General features: G+C 40.0%; 1 protein-coding gene across 1 annotated transcript in view; it reads right to left on the bottom strand.

Moving 5' to 3' along the window:
- The window catches only part of ATP6V0D2 (ATPase H+ transporting V0 subunit d2), a 55,186-nt gene that overhangs the window by 12,768 nt on the left and 27,361 nt on the right, over positions 1-15,057 (bottom strand). Inside the window, exons 3-4 of the mRNA XM_003125581.4 lie at positions 3,318-3,496; positions 897-976 (exon numbers count right to left, since the gene is read on the bottom strand). Coding sequence (XP_003125629.1) covers positions 897-976; positions 3,318-3,496 — 259 coding nt within the window. The remainder of the gene's footprint in view (positions 1-896; positions 977-3,317; positions 3,497-15,057) is intronic.

The raw sequence follows: 15,057 nt of genomic DNA on the forward strand, positions 1-15,057 counted from the left end.
TTACTAGTTAACTGACTTCTGCCATGTAAATCTTACCTCTCCATGTCTCAGGTTTCTCACCTGAGAAATGGGGATAGCATATAGTGTTACTGGGTGGATTAAATTCCTATAAATTCTTAAAGCAGTGCCCTCTGTTAGCTATATCCCAACTCTAAGCCTATAATACTCCTTTAAGCCTATAAGACTCTTAGTAAAAAGGAAAGTTGCCTATAATACAGTGCTTTTGATAGGCCCAAATGTTTCAGCATAAGAAATTAGGTGTATGGCATGGCAGTACTCAGTTACTCTGTGAGAGTGTCCTAAGATGCCATGGTTGTATGAGTGAAAATGAACAGATTTTGCTCAGCCCTTTTTACATAGAGCCACTCAAATGGTGGCAGCATAATCTAGACACCTGGGCAAACTATACAAAGGGGTGCCTATGATGTAGTGTCCACAAACTGGTCACTTTGGTATGCTGCACGACGTCGGGAAATTAAAATTGTGGGGACAGATTAACTGCAAGATTCAAGAAATTTATAAAAGGATATATACTACATAACACATGAGTCACTATGTATACTGGTTGTTTTGAAATGGATTGGTATCAGCCACCCTACTCGACTATCCACCCACCCACCATCCATCCATCCATCTAGTTAACATCTTTTATGTTCCAGGCACCATGTAAAGAGGTAAGGATACAGAGAAGAATGGGATCTTCCCAAGAATCTTGGATGGGGGAAGTTGACATACATGTATTTAACCAGAAGATAGGCCAGGACTCAAAAAGCTTTGTTCCAAAGATGCAGGGCTTCATAATTCAGAAGTTGGCTAACAGGCAAGTAACATTTAATAAAGAACTCTGGATATGATGGATTATGCAAAAAGAACATAATATTCAGAGAAAGAGTTACCTTGTATAGTTTATTGCGCAGTATTTCAATATTCAGTTCGTCTAGAGTATTTTCAGACATACAGTCTTGAAAGAATGGAGCTGAAAGCAGAAATTACCATACAAAATAATCAAAACATGATTATAAACTGTAGAAAGTGTCTCCTCCATGTTCCCATTGTGGCTCAGTGGTAATGAACCCGAGTAATATCCATGAGGACTCGGGTTCCATCCCTGGTCTCATTCAGTGGGTCAGGGATATGGCATTGCTGTGAGCTGTGATGTAAGTCAAAGACATGGCTCGGATCCTGAGATGTTGTGGCTGTGGCCAGCAACTGTAGGTCTGATTTGACCCCTAGCCCGGGAACTTCCACATGACACAGATGTGGCCCTAAAAAGACAAAAAAAAAAAAAAAAAAAAGGAAAGAAAGAAAGAAAAGAAAAGAAAATGTCTCCTGAATGCACCACCCTCTGCTCACCCCTAAGTAGGACACCGTGGAGAGACAATCCACAGGCTTGACGAGGCTAACAGTGATGGTGAAAATAGCAGTGATTACTTAGGAAGCATTTGCTATGTGAAAGCCCTCCCTAAACACTGGACATACTTTAACTTACTTAATCCTCACAACCTTGAACTATTCACTTTATGGTTTACTTTTTGAAGCCTCTCCCTGATATCTAACAGTGATATTTACCATTTGCAACCTTACCATGTGCCAAGCATTGAGTTGTATTAAAACTGACTTATTTAGTTTTCAAAACCCTGTTACAGTAAGATACTATACTTAAGATTATTTAAGATTATGATGATTTATTCTCCCTAACATTATTTATTTTTTGACTGCGCACAAGGCATGTGGAAGGCACACAAGGCATGAGTTGAACCCAAGCCACAGCAATGACCTGAGCAATAGTAATGACAACACTGGATCCTTAACCACTAGGCCACCAGGGAATTACACTATTGTCTTTTTTTTTTTTTTTTTGTCTTTTTGCCTCTTCTAGGGCCGCTTCCCGAGGCATATTGAGGTTCCCAGGCTAGGGGTTGAATCGGAGCTGTAGCTACCCGCCTACGCCGCAGCAACGCAGGATCCGAGCCGCGTCTATGACCTACACCACAGCTCATGGCAACGCTGGATCCTTACTCCACTGAGCGAGGCCAGGGATCGAACCCGCAACCTCATGGTTCCCAGTGGGATTCGTTAACCATTGCGCCACGACGGGAACTCCACTATTGTTTTTAAAAATGAGGACTCTGAGGTGAAATGAACTGCTCCAATTCATGTGGTTGGGGCAGGCAGAGCCGGGCTTCATGCTCACAGATGTCTGCTTCCAGCCTCTCCCTTTTTCCCTTAGCATCAGACACTTTATAATGATGTAATTTTTTCTTTTCAAAATTCACTTTCAATAGCAATTATTTTGACGAATGATCAATGGTGACTTGCTATTTTCCAAGTTTCCTGGTAATAACTGTATAAAATTATCCCATTAGTATTTTAAATGCTACAACAATTGTCAGTGCCAAATTCCAATGAAATTAACATTTATTTTATCATTGCTTCAAGTCATTTTACAAACACTCCTGAGCATCTCAGAGAAATGGCATTCCTAAATTTCCAAAACAAAATGTTTCCTAAACACAGCCTTATTAAAGGACAGAAATGTAAAATGAAATGATGAGAAACTAATCATATAAAACTCAGCTAGAAAATTAATTTTTTGAAAAATAACAGGTTCTGGAATTTACTTGCTATGGTTAAGTACAAAATACAAGGGTTTTAGAGTTCCCAGGTGGCTCATTGGGCTACATTCCAGCATTAGTCACTGCTGTGGCACAGGTTTGATTCCTGGCCTAGGAGCTTCCCTGTGCTTCGAATATGGAAAAAAAAAAAAAAATCAATAAACCAAAAACCAAAACAAAACAAAGTATAAGAGTTTGGAGGTTAGGAGATGAGCCCTAGTTCTTTCCCAGCTACAAATTTTCTCTGACCTGGGGCAGTTATAGTTCATTTGTCTTGATCTGAAAAATGAGGGCTCTGGATCAGATGATTTTTTTTTTAATGGGCGCACCTGCAGCATGTGGAAGTTCAAGTTTCCAGGCTAGGGGTCAAATCGGAACTGCAGCTGCCATCCTCCCCACAGCCACGGCAAAGCTGGATCAGAGCTGCATCTGTGACCTATGCTGCAATTTGCAGCAATGCTGGATCCTTAACCCACTGAGCGAAACTAGGGATCGAACATGCAACTTCATGGATACTAGTTGGGTTCTTAACCCACTGAGCCACAAAGGGAACTCCCAGATAATTCTTTAATGTCTCTTCCACTTCGAGGAATCTGTATAGTATGACACTGTATTCATGGAGAAAACTGTGATTTGAAAGTGCATTTTCTAATACTGTGATACATACACAAGCAGCTATACAATTAATTTATGCATTCATACCTAATGGTGTTTCAACCAGAATGGCATTAAAGAGATCAGATGGTGTCTCTGCAATGTTGACGGCTTCCATTTCTGTGAAACGGCCCAATGGGTGGCACTTCACCAGAATTTCCTTCACAGATTTTTTTTGCAATGCACCGTTCATCAGTAGAATCACATTGTCTATCATGTAACTGCACCTGGTTTAGAAGAAGTCTTGATTATTAGGAAAACAATCACAGAAGAATAAGAAACATCCCATGGGTAAAAAAAAAAAAAACCAAAACAAATCAAAACAAACAAACGTACAGTTCAGGCACATACTTTTTCATTAAGAAAATATGTCTCCTTTTATTTTAAACTCTGAGGTTTGAGAGATGTGGGAGGGGTAAAATACCTGGTTCTCAGAGGTACTGTAATTTGAAAAACTATGTTCAATATTAGAATAATTGACTGGTAGGACTATGAAGAAGATGACCCCTACACAGTAATTGTCAAGTGATGGGGGAGAGGACAGCAGTGAGAGTATCAAATTGTTTGGTTTCTCATATGGTCTATGGGCTTAAAAAAAAATGGGAAACACAGGAGTTCCTGTCATGGCTCAGCGGTTAACGAATCCGACTAGTATCCATGAAGATGTGGGTTCGATCCCTTCCCTCACTTAATGGGTTGGGGATCTGGCGTTGCTGTGAGCTGTGGTGTAGGTCACAGATGCGGCTTGGATCCAGCATTGCTGTGGCTGTGGTGTAGGCCAGCAGTTGTAGCTCTGATTTGACACCTAGCCTGGAAACTTCCATATGCTGTGGGTGTGGCCCTAAAAAAAAGAAAAAATTGTTGGGAAACAGAACTAGAACATTTCATTCTACTTTAAAAACTGACTATTTAAATCTGTGATGAAACCCTATCATTGAGGATACAAATTTTTAAATACTTAAAAATAAATAAAAATAAAATTTAAAGTGTTTGTTAATTTTAATATTAAAATGTTTTATTTATTCAAAATTAAAATAGTCTGTATTCTTTTCCTTCCATGATAGTAGATAATGAACTTTCTAGACTTTTCCCCTCCCAGAACCCCAAGAGTCCATAGATTCATACTTTATGTGATTTCATTCTCCAGTATAAACTCTACTCAAGATATTTCAAGCAATGAGGTCAAGAAGTAGGAGAGACAGAGTCACTTCCTTCAGAGAGAATAGAGCTTAAGGGAGGTACTGGACAAAGAACCCATTACAAACAATCAGAGTGAAGCATACAGACTGTGTAAAGAAAATTACAGGGTGGCGTGGGGATTCAGAGCAGGGCACTAAACCAGTCTGGAATCAGACAACCTAGGGAGTGACATTCAGGCTGCAACTTGCAGAATGAGTAGTTGTTGTCCAGGTGAAGGCGGCTGGGAACGGGGAGAAAGTGCTTCTAGGCAGAAGGAAGAGCATGTGAAAAGCCCCACAGATGTGAGGGCAAGGAACAAAGACTTTCTTTTGCCTTTGGCTGAGCACTGCAGGTGGGGCCAGGCCAAACATGCAGGGTCCTGAAAGACAGGATGAGAAATTTGGATGTTGAGGGCGATGGGAAATACTGAATGATGTTAAGCTGGGGCCGTTAAGATCTATGTAGACAGAATATGCATAAAACAGAAAAGGTAAACCAACACTTTATTTATTTATTTTATTAAAGTATCTTTCATTAACAATTTCAGCTGTGCAGCATAGTGACCTAGTCATGCATACACACAAATTCCCTTTTTTTTAGGGCTGTGCCCCAGCACATGGGAATTCCTAGGCTAGAGGTCAAATCAGAGCTGCAGCTGCCAGCCCACACTACAGCCACAGCAACACCAGATCTGAGCTGTGTCTACAATCTAAACCACACCTCACAGCAAAGCTGGATGCCAGACCAACTGGGCAAGGCCAGGGATAGAACCTGCATCCTCATGCATACTAGTCAGATTTGTTTCCACTGCACCACAATGGAAACTCCCCACACTCCCTTTCTTACACTATCTTCCATCATGTTCTATCCCAAGAGACTGGATATAGTTCCCTGTGCTATACAGTAGGACTTCATTGCTTATACATTCTAAATGTCATAGTTTGCATCTCTTAACCCCAAACTCCTGTCCCTCCCACTCCCTCCCTCCTCCCCATTGGCAACGACAAGTCTGTTTTCTATGTCTGTGAGTCTTAAACTAACACGTATAGTGAGGTGCTTTACAACAATTATTTTTTTTTACTCATGATAGTAACACTGTGATGTTGCACTATTATTACCCCCATTTTACAGATATGGAACAGAAAGCCCAGAAATGTAAAAATTTCACCCATTATGACACAGTCAACAAATGAGAGAGCTGAGAGAGACTGTTCAGGCAGTCTGCTTCTTGAACCTTCCTCTTAACCCTCAGATTATTCTGTTTAGTTGTCAAGTTTGACACATAGGTTTCTAGGATAATAGTTGGACATTGAAGCCATTTATTGAGCTGAGAGCCATTGGAGGGAGAACATGTTGTAGTGGGAGCAGATATTTTTGGACAGAGTGAGTTCAGATACCCATGAGGAGATACCAAGTGGGCTTCAGATGTCTGAGTCCAGAAGACAGCTGTGGGCCAGAGACACTTAGGGGTTCTGTGGAAGGCAGTTTATAGGTGGAGGCAGGAGTCTTGGGATGCTTGGGCCCACATCCTAGAGTATATGTCCTGAGAGCTCTTGGGGAACCCCCAACATTTAAGGAGCTTGGTGAACCTGAGAAGGAATGACCAGAGAGTAGGAGGAAACCCAGGGGAGAGAATTCTAGGAAGTTTTAGAAAGAAGTGGTCAAAGGCCACAGTAAAGTCAAGGTCGAATTGATGTGTTTATGGGATGGAGCAACTAAGAAGTCATCTGAGAACCCAGTAAAAATACATTCAGTGGAGTTCACTTGTGGAGGGGAAAGTGGAGAAGGCAGAAACCTGACCACTGTGTGTTTAAAATGAGTGAAAATAAAGAGGGTTCTTTTGTTTGTTGGTTTGTTTTGTTTTGTCTGTTTACTTTTTGTTTTTTAAGAGTTCAAACCACAAAGCCAAGGAAATTATATGGAGACCCTGGGGTCAAAGGAGCTTTGGGCTTTCAGTTCTTGTTTGTGTTCTTTTTAAGATGGGAAAGAAGAGAACATGGCTAAATGCTGAGGGGTGAGAGACAGCAGAGAGGCTGATCAGAAGGGGGGAAGGACAGCCAAGCGATGAGACAAGGTCCTCCAAGTTTGACAGTGATAAGACTCAACCACTGCTCAATTCAGGCTTGAAAAAAACACCTTCACTGGATGAAAACGAACCTGGTCACTTAGAAGCACTGTCACTGGAGTGCTACTGGCTTCCTGTGCAAGAAAAAGTCTCCTTCATTGTGGAGCTTCTACGATTTACTCCAATAAAAATTTTATATAAAGAAGTTTGGAAGCAGGCAATTATTCCTCTATAAAAAAAGCATGTGACTATAAAGTTTCTTCACCCCCACCCCCTGTGAAAGAGCAGTACCAAATTTAGGCATTGCGGAATTTTAGAATCATTTTTATCTCTTAAAATGATATTAAAATGAAAGTGCTTATTTAACTGTCCTTTATTGCTCAAAAGCTATTACCTGAGAGGGGAATTGCCAGCACTTAATAATCCTTAACAGACTCCAGATATTTAATTTTTCCCCACAGCACCCCTGTAATGTAAAAGCATATGAGCTGCCAACATTCCCAATTTGCAGAGGACTATTAGATTGATGTTGATGGGCCACCAAGGTCAATACTGTGAGAATTTAGCCCACACGTAACACTCTAGCCTACATCTGATAGTGTGAAGGGGGAGATGTGCACACGTGTATGTGTGCACACGTGTATGTGTGCACATGTGTGTGCTGATTTTTTTTTAAAAAAAGCTAATAGAAGGGTCTGGCCCTATATTGCAAAAAGCAAGGGCTATAAAAAATGAATTCGGTTTTATTTCAACTCTTTACTTAGGTGGCCTAACTTCTCTAAGTTGGGATAATAATAGCAGTTCTCATAGGGTTTGCTTTTTTTTTTTTTTTTTTTTGTTTCAGAAAATGAAGTGAGAACTCAGTATTTGGGCCATAGGAGGGGAGAGAGGTTTCTTTCCTGCCCCTCTCTAGTGTGTCCCCATCACATAAGAACCAGTTATATAGCTATCGCTGGCTCCTTGGGGTGGCAGGGGGATAATGCACCCAGAAGACAGTTTAGTTTCTCTAGGCTACAATCTTTTTTTTTTTTTTTTAAATTAAAGCATAGTTGATTTACAGTGCCATGCCAATTTCTGCTGTACAGCATAGTCGGCATAGACCCAGTCATACATGTATATACACATTCTTTTTCTCATACTATCTTCCATCATGTTCTATACCAAGAGATTGGGTATAGTTCCCTGTGCTATATAGTAGTAGAACCTCATTGTCCATCCATTCAAAATGTAATAGTTTGCATCTACTAACTTCCAGTCCATCCCACTCCCTCCCTTTCCCTCTGGGCAACCACAAGTCTATTCTCTTTATCTATGAGTCCCTTTCTGTTTTGTAGATAGGTTCACTTGTGCCATTATTTTAGAGTTCACAAATAAGTGATATCATATGGTATCTGTCTTTCTCTTTCTGACTTAGTTCACTTAGTATGAGAATCACCAGTTACATCCATATTGCTGCAAATGGCATTATTTTGTTCTTTTTACGGCTGAGTAATATTCCATTGTAAATATGTACCACATCTTCTTTGTCCATTCATCTGTTGATGGACATTTATGTTGTTTTCCTGATTTGACTATTGTAAACAGTGCTGGAATGAACATATGGGTGTATCATCTTTTTGAATGAAAGTTTTGTCCAGATATATGCCCAGGAGTGGGATTACTGGATAATGGAGTTTCTTCTGAACACTAAATACAGACTGACCATATGATCCAGGTTGTAATCTTGATAGACTCCAGGGCCATGCCTTCAATGGTTAGGAAAGAAATCGCTCCTGATGTTGCTTGAATAATGTTTGAGCTTTGAGACATCTGGGTGTTCATTCACCTAGTTCAAACTCCTCCTGTTTTAAATAATTGTGCTCACTTGGGTTAATTTTTCTCCTACTCATGGTCTAGACAGACATTCTCACTCATAGCTCTTTCTAAATATTTTCTTCTGTAACTCTGATATTGGCATCTGTGAAAATCATGAAGTCACCTAAAATTATGAGAATAAATGACTAGATTTCAAAAATTTTTGTGTTGTAGAAATAATTTTTTAAATGCCAATCTTTGGGTTTTTTGTTTTGGCCATACCCATGGCAAGTGGAAGTTCCCCGGGTCAGGGATTTAACACTCACCATAGGCAGTGACAATGCAGGATCCTTAACTGCTAGTTACCAACCCTTCCTGAGTTTGTCACTATGTGCCAGGCATAACATTACGTGCATGAAATACATTATATGCATCTTCCTACTGAAGACTCCCCTTAATTAAGTGCTGTAAGGACCTCTTTACACATAAGAAACTAAGGCTTTGAGGGGTTCCATGCCACATTCTAGGTCACACTGCTAGAGAAGGGCAGAGTTGGGACCCCACAGCCAAAGCTCCAGCTCCATGCTGGATTCAGAGAAAGTGGCTTCAGTCACAAGATATTATAACATTTCCTTTTGGACTTAGCACTGTTCTTTTTCCTTCTGTTCCAAACTTATTTAAGGATCTTGGAGCTAACTAAACTACATATTCTGTATGATAGCTATTGCATTCTGGGTTAATATAATAGGTGTTAAAATGATCAGATAAATAATGCAGAGCCATAATTTGGTGAGTTAGAGGAACTGTTCTATGGATAAAAATTTTAAGTACTTAAGTGCCATTAGCAACAGCTGAGAAACAACCATCATTCCATCAACATTCTGTCATGACACAGACAGAGAGAGGTCTTCTAAGAACATTGTTAGGAGAAATTAAGTTCAGAAGAAAGGTGTCAGGTCCTTTCTGAAGACACAGCTACTGAGATGGTGGACTCAGGTAAAAGCCAGAGGATTTCTGTGCATCCTTTTAGGCTTTTCTAGTCAGATTTTGGACTAAGCATATATACGCACTACCTGGCCTTCCCCAAACCATATTAATATTCAAGGCTTATGAAAAGGAAAACATTCATCAATAGAGTGACATGAAGGAAACAGATTTCAATAAATTTCTAGATGATTTAAAACAAACAGAATCTTATGGAGTAGAGCAAAAAAAAAAAGTTACTGATCAGAATGTACATGTGATAAAGCAGCTGCTGAGTTGGGAAATTTCCAAGAAAAATGCAAGCTTGGACTGGTTCAGGAACAGAGACAAGGACTGGGCTATAAGACAATTAACTACACTTACTTTCAAGGGAAATGACCACCGAGGTAGAGTAAGCCAGCAAGTTTGAAGAGTGTTGTCCTGGAACAACCTAAATCAGTTGTTGAAAATGATGCACTAGCTCACTTGTTATAATTTGTTTTTGTCTTTTTAGAGCCACACCTGTGGCACATGTAAGTTCCCAGGCTAGGAGTCGAATCTGGGCCGTAGCTATCGGCCTAAGTCATAGCCACAGCAAGGCCAGATCTGAGCCGTGACTGTGACCAACACTGCAGCTCATGGCAACGTGGGATCCTTAACCCACTGAGCAAGGCCAGGGATCAAACACCCATCGTCATGGATATTAGTTGGGTTCATTAACAATGAGCCACAACAGGAATTCCCCCCTTATTTTAAGTTTATATGTAAAAACTCTTATTATAAGTTCTAATACTGCAAAGATATGTCTGGTACATTTTTTTTTAAGGGCTTCACCTAATCTTTAATACTTCATGTTAACATTAACCAAGAGTTGTAGGCTAAGGACTACAAAGTGAAGAAATCTTTTTTTCTTTTTCTAGGCTGCACCTGTGGCATATGGAAGTTCCTGGGTTTGGGGTCAAATCAGAGTTGCAGCTGTAGGCCTCCACAGCCACAGCAAACCCGGATCCACCCCGCACAGCTGTACCACAGCTCGAGGCAATGCAGTGTACTTAACCCACTGAGTGAGGCCAGGAATTGAACCTGCATCCTCATGGACACTTAACCCACTGAGGTATCACAGAAACTCCTTTTTTTTTTTTTCCCTTTTTCTTTCTTTTTTTTTGTTTGCCCCATGGTATATGGAGTTCCTGAGCTAGGGATCAGTTCTGAGCCACAGATGAGCCTAATCCAATGTCTGGTATATTGTGAATGTCATTATTTAAAATGAAACTGTTAAATCACTCAATTTAAATTATCCAGTGAAGTATCTGGGCAGCCTCTTGCTATAGACTGAATTTTGTCCCCCTAGAATTCCTGTTGAAGCCCTAACCCCCAATGTGATTGTATATGGAGATGGGGCCTGTAGGTCTATTAATTAGGTTCAAGTGAGGTCAAGAGGGTGGGGCCCTCAAAATGGGATTAATGTCCTTATAGGTGTACCAACCAGAGGGCTTGCTCTCTCTCCCTCTGCTAGGTAAGGATGCAATGAGAAGGCAGGGTTCTGCAAGTGAGGAAGAGAGCCTTTACTAGGGAACCAAATTGGGTGTCACCTTGATTTTGGGCTTCTGTGCTGCCTAAACTCTTAGAAATAAATTCCTGTTGTTCAAGCCCCCCAGTCTGCAGCACTGGATTTCATTGGGTTTTTCCTATTTGGGATTCACTTAGCTTCTTGAATTGATAGGCTTTTGTCTTTTGCCAAATTTGGACAGTTATTATTTATTTGAATATTTTTAAAATCTTTCCCTTTTTCTCCTTTCCTTCAGGGACCCATCACTGCTGTGCATGATAGTCCCAGGTGTGAGGGAGAGAATGGAGCTGGGGGAAGTCTTAAAGGGATGCAGAGAGAACTGGAAACTTGGAAATCCAGAAACCTGGAGGAAGGCTCTGCCCCCACTCATGACCCTAGTGGTCCCTGCAAACTAGTCCTGTACCTCCATGAGCTAAGCATAAGGAGGGAGAATTGTTTTCATTAACTCATAGCAAAGGTGCATACCATTAGCATAAATGAGGACTGTTTGTGTTGCCCTTGACCACTTGTCCAAGGTAGTTTGCCAGATTTCTCCACTGTAAAGGTAATAACCCTCCTTCCATATTGTGCTTTTGGAAGGAAGTCCCTATGTGCAGTCTCCACTTAAAAAGTGGGGAATAGGGGTTCCCCATGTGGCTCAGCAGAAACAACTCTGACTAGTATCCATGAGGACAAAGGTTTGATTCCTGGCCTCTCTTGGTGGGTTAAGGATCCAGTGTTGCCATGAGATGCAGTGTAAGTTGCAGACATGGCTCTGATCCTGAGTTGTTATGGCTGTGGTGTAGGCTGGAGCTGTCCGATTCGACTCCTAGCCTGAGAACCTCCATATGCCATGAGTTCAGCTCTAAAAAAGGAAAAAAAAAAAAAAAAAAAAAAGTGGGGAATGTAGTTCCCCTCCTTGAGGATGGAGCATCTACATAAATTATTCTGCAAGGGAAACTTGTCTCTTCTCCCCATTTATTAAGTTATTCAATCATTTATTTAGAGCAGAATGGTCTCATAAATATTTTATATTTGGGATGATAATTCAGTACAACTTAATTTTGTTGCTCAAATTGTTTCAGTTTTGGCCACCGGGAGCTCTTGCAGTTGGCTCCTGCGTGTTGCTTTAACATATTCCCACCCTTGCTTTTTGTTTTGTTTTGTTTTGTTTTGTTTTGCATGTCCTCATATTCTGATATTCTAAGACAGTTTAAGCTCATCTTGTATATTTCTTCCCCCATTGCTAAAATCAGCTGTTTCTCCAAGGAAGATTGGTTTGTCCATGGGAGAATGGTATTAGAAACCAAGATCTGAGCAATAGATAGGACAGTTAACAGTGTGTTTTTTTCTTTTAGGTATGGCTGCACTTTCTCCTACCATGTACTTGCAAATCTTCAGCTCCAGGCAAAACTTCCCTCCTCAGCCTCAGATCCATATTCTTTCCCTTCCTTTCTACGCATATGATTACTTGATATTCTCATATGCACCTCAATCATATTATCTCAAAACCTGATTGCCTCTAATCTTTCTCCTTTTTCTGGGATCTCTACCTTTATCAGTAACCTCACTACTCTCATTCCTAAAAATCCATCAATGGCTTCCTTCTGTCATTGGAACGAAACGCATATTTCTCATGATTGTACACACGACCCTTTAGTACAGGTTTCTCATTACTTCTCCAGTTATTGTGAATAGTACCATTAAGAATAAAGTACACATTTTAAAAGAAAGACTAGAACAGACCCCCCCCAAAACTTTTGATGGGCAGGAAAAAGGCTTTGCAAGGAAGAATGAAGAAGGGCCAGAATCGTCAAAGGAGCACAAAGAGAAAGTGTCATCGCAGAATGGAGGGGACAAGGACGTCAACTGTGAATACTGTGGTGAGTCACGAAAAAGCTGAAAACATATCCATTGGACTTAGAAACTAAAATGGTTGGGGGGGCACGATAGGGTAGAAAATAAGACTGAAGTGAGTTGAGTAAATAATTGTATGAGAATATGAGAGTAGAGACTTTCCTTTTCAAGAAGCTTGGCATCAAGAGCTGGGAAATGAGAGAATGCTACTCTGTTCACATGGTCGCTGTGCAAATTAAATTGAATCACACATATGAAAACAGTTCAGAAATTATAAACTGTCACAGTAAAAAGAGCCTAAGCTTTGAAACAGATAAGTCTAATTCTAAGCTCAGCTTTGTTACTTAAAAATCAGTTGAACAAGTGCTCCACTTCCTGAGTCTCAAAATATTTATTCAACTGGAATGGTTGGCACCAGGATTAGTAATACATATGAAAGCACCAGTGCAGTGCCTCTGGTAAAGAAGGAGGGTCACACACCCTTAGAGGAAGATAATTCCCTATAAACCAGACCTCGGAGGAAGGGGAGGAGAAAATGATAAGCCACATACATAATCTTTAGGGAAAAAAAAATAACAATGGTTATACTCTTTCCTCAATCTTGAGATTTCTACACTGCTGTACTTTTACACTTAGTTCTAGTAAAAAAAAAAAAAAAAAAACCTTCTCTGAATTTACCTATTGCATTTAGAAGATAAGGCATTAATCTCTGGTATAGGGTGGGGACAAGAAGCTGAGTAGAAGAGTTATGTGGAAGACACAACATCCAAAGACCATAAATCATAATACCTGTTGGAATATTGGCCCTCCAGTCTGATTTATATCTTCTATAAAACCTGTTACCATCCTGTTCTGCATCTTGTAACCTAGAATTATCCTTGGTTGGTCATCATGTCATACGATGTTTCCTTTAAGATATCTGAACTTCAAAAAGTTTAAGGTTATCTCTGGGAATATAAACATCAATCTCGGAACAATGCCAATTAACTTGTCATGAAGAACGCTGCTTTTATGTATAAAAAGTCTGAACCCCTTTGTTAAGATGGAAGCTCTTCAAGATTCAGTCTGAACTTCTCCTTTCAATCACGATTGGATAGGAAATAACTTGGTGAACTTGGAAATAACAACAGATACATCATCTCAAGGCCTTGTGACCAAGGCTTGACTTCATGACAGGTGCCACATTGTGATGTCAGGACTGGTTCCTTCTATCTAAGAGGTTGGGTCACTATACATAGTATAGTGTTTTCAGTGACCACAAGTCTGTTTTAGGCAGGCAGAGCTGTGATATGTTTCCTAGGTCACACTTGTACCCATAGAAAATATAGAACAGGGACATAAGATGCACAATCAGTAGTAACTGTTCATAGAAAAGATAGGGGTGTGTGAAATACATTAGGTGCTCTAAATTATTTCTTTATTCAGTGACATTCCTCATGAAAGGTGCTGATCCACCCTTAACCAGTGTGTTAATTTTCCAATGTGTTAATTTTCCAATGTAAGTTTTCCTTGATTACCTTGGTAAATTTCTGTTATACCCCACATTTATCCGATCCAATGCTAATTCTGTATACTCTGGTGGGGCAGCACGGCCATTCAGTTGGATTTGCTCAACACACTGCAGAGGTTTTGAATAGCTCCCTCAACATTCAACTCTCTTGAAATTTGACATTTTGGATAACATTTCTTACTTCCCTTAAGTTTTCAATTTTTTAAATAGAGGAAGTGAAAAATAAAGTAATTTTAAAGCAATTAATTTTGCTGTCACATTCATTTGTTTCCTTCTAGGAAAATTAAATACTGAAAAATTACTCAGAAGTCAGCACTGCTGATAAAAGCACGTTTTAGAAGAAGAATGCTGATCACTCTGAATTTCTCAAACCTGTGATAGCTCTGGAATCTTTTCTCTAGTGCTTAAGATTCTCTACAATCTTGGTCTAGCCCATTTGTTTGGATTAAAAACTCTTCAAACTTATTTGTCCTTTTCTACATCAGTGTTCCTCATCTTCTCTAGATGGAAAAAACATGCCTTCCCCACCAATTGCTAAAACCTTCCCATCCTTTAAGGCCATATTCAAATACCAAATTTTCCACTAATTTTTTTTTTTTTCCATGCCACAGCAATGACAATGCTGGATCCTTAACCCTCTGCTCCACCAGGGAACTCCAATGTTTTCCGTTAAGCTTATTTTTTTCCTCTGTGGTATATGGAAGTTCCCATGCCAGACATTAAATCTGAGCCTCAGCTGGGGCAATGCTGGATCCTTAACCTACTGCATCACAGCAGGAACTCCCTCCATTAAGCCTTTAAAATGTTTCCATCTAGAAGTGATATCTTTTTCTCTCTCTCTAAATTTCTGTTTTTTTACTCTAAATTTATA

This window comes from Sus scrofa, chromosome 4, assembly GCF_000003025.6.
Source record: "Sus scrofa isolate TJ Tabasco breed Duroc chromosome 4, Sscrofa11.1, whole genome shotgun sequence".
Classification (NCBI taxonomy): domain Eukaryota; kingdom Metazoa; phylum Chordata; class Mammalia; order Artiodactyla; family Suidae; genus Sus; species Sus scrofa.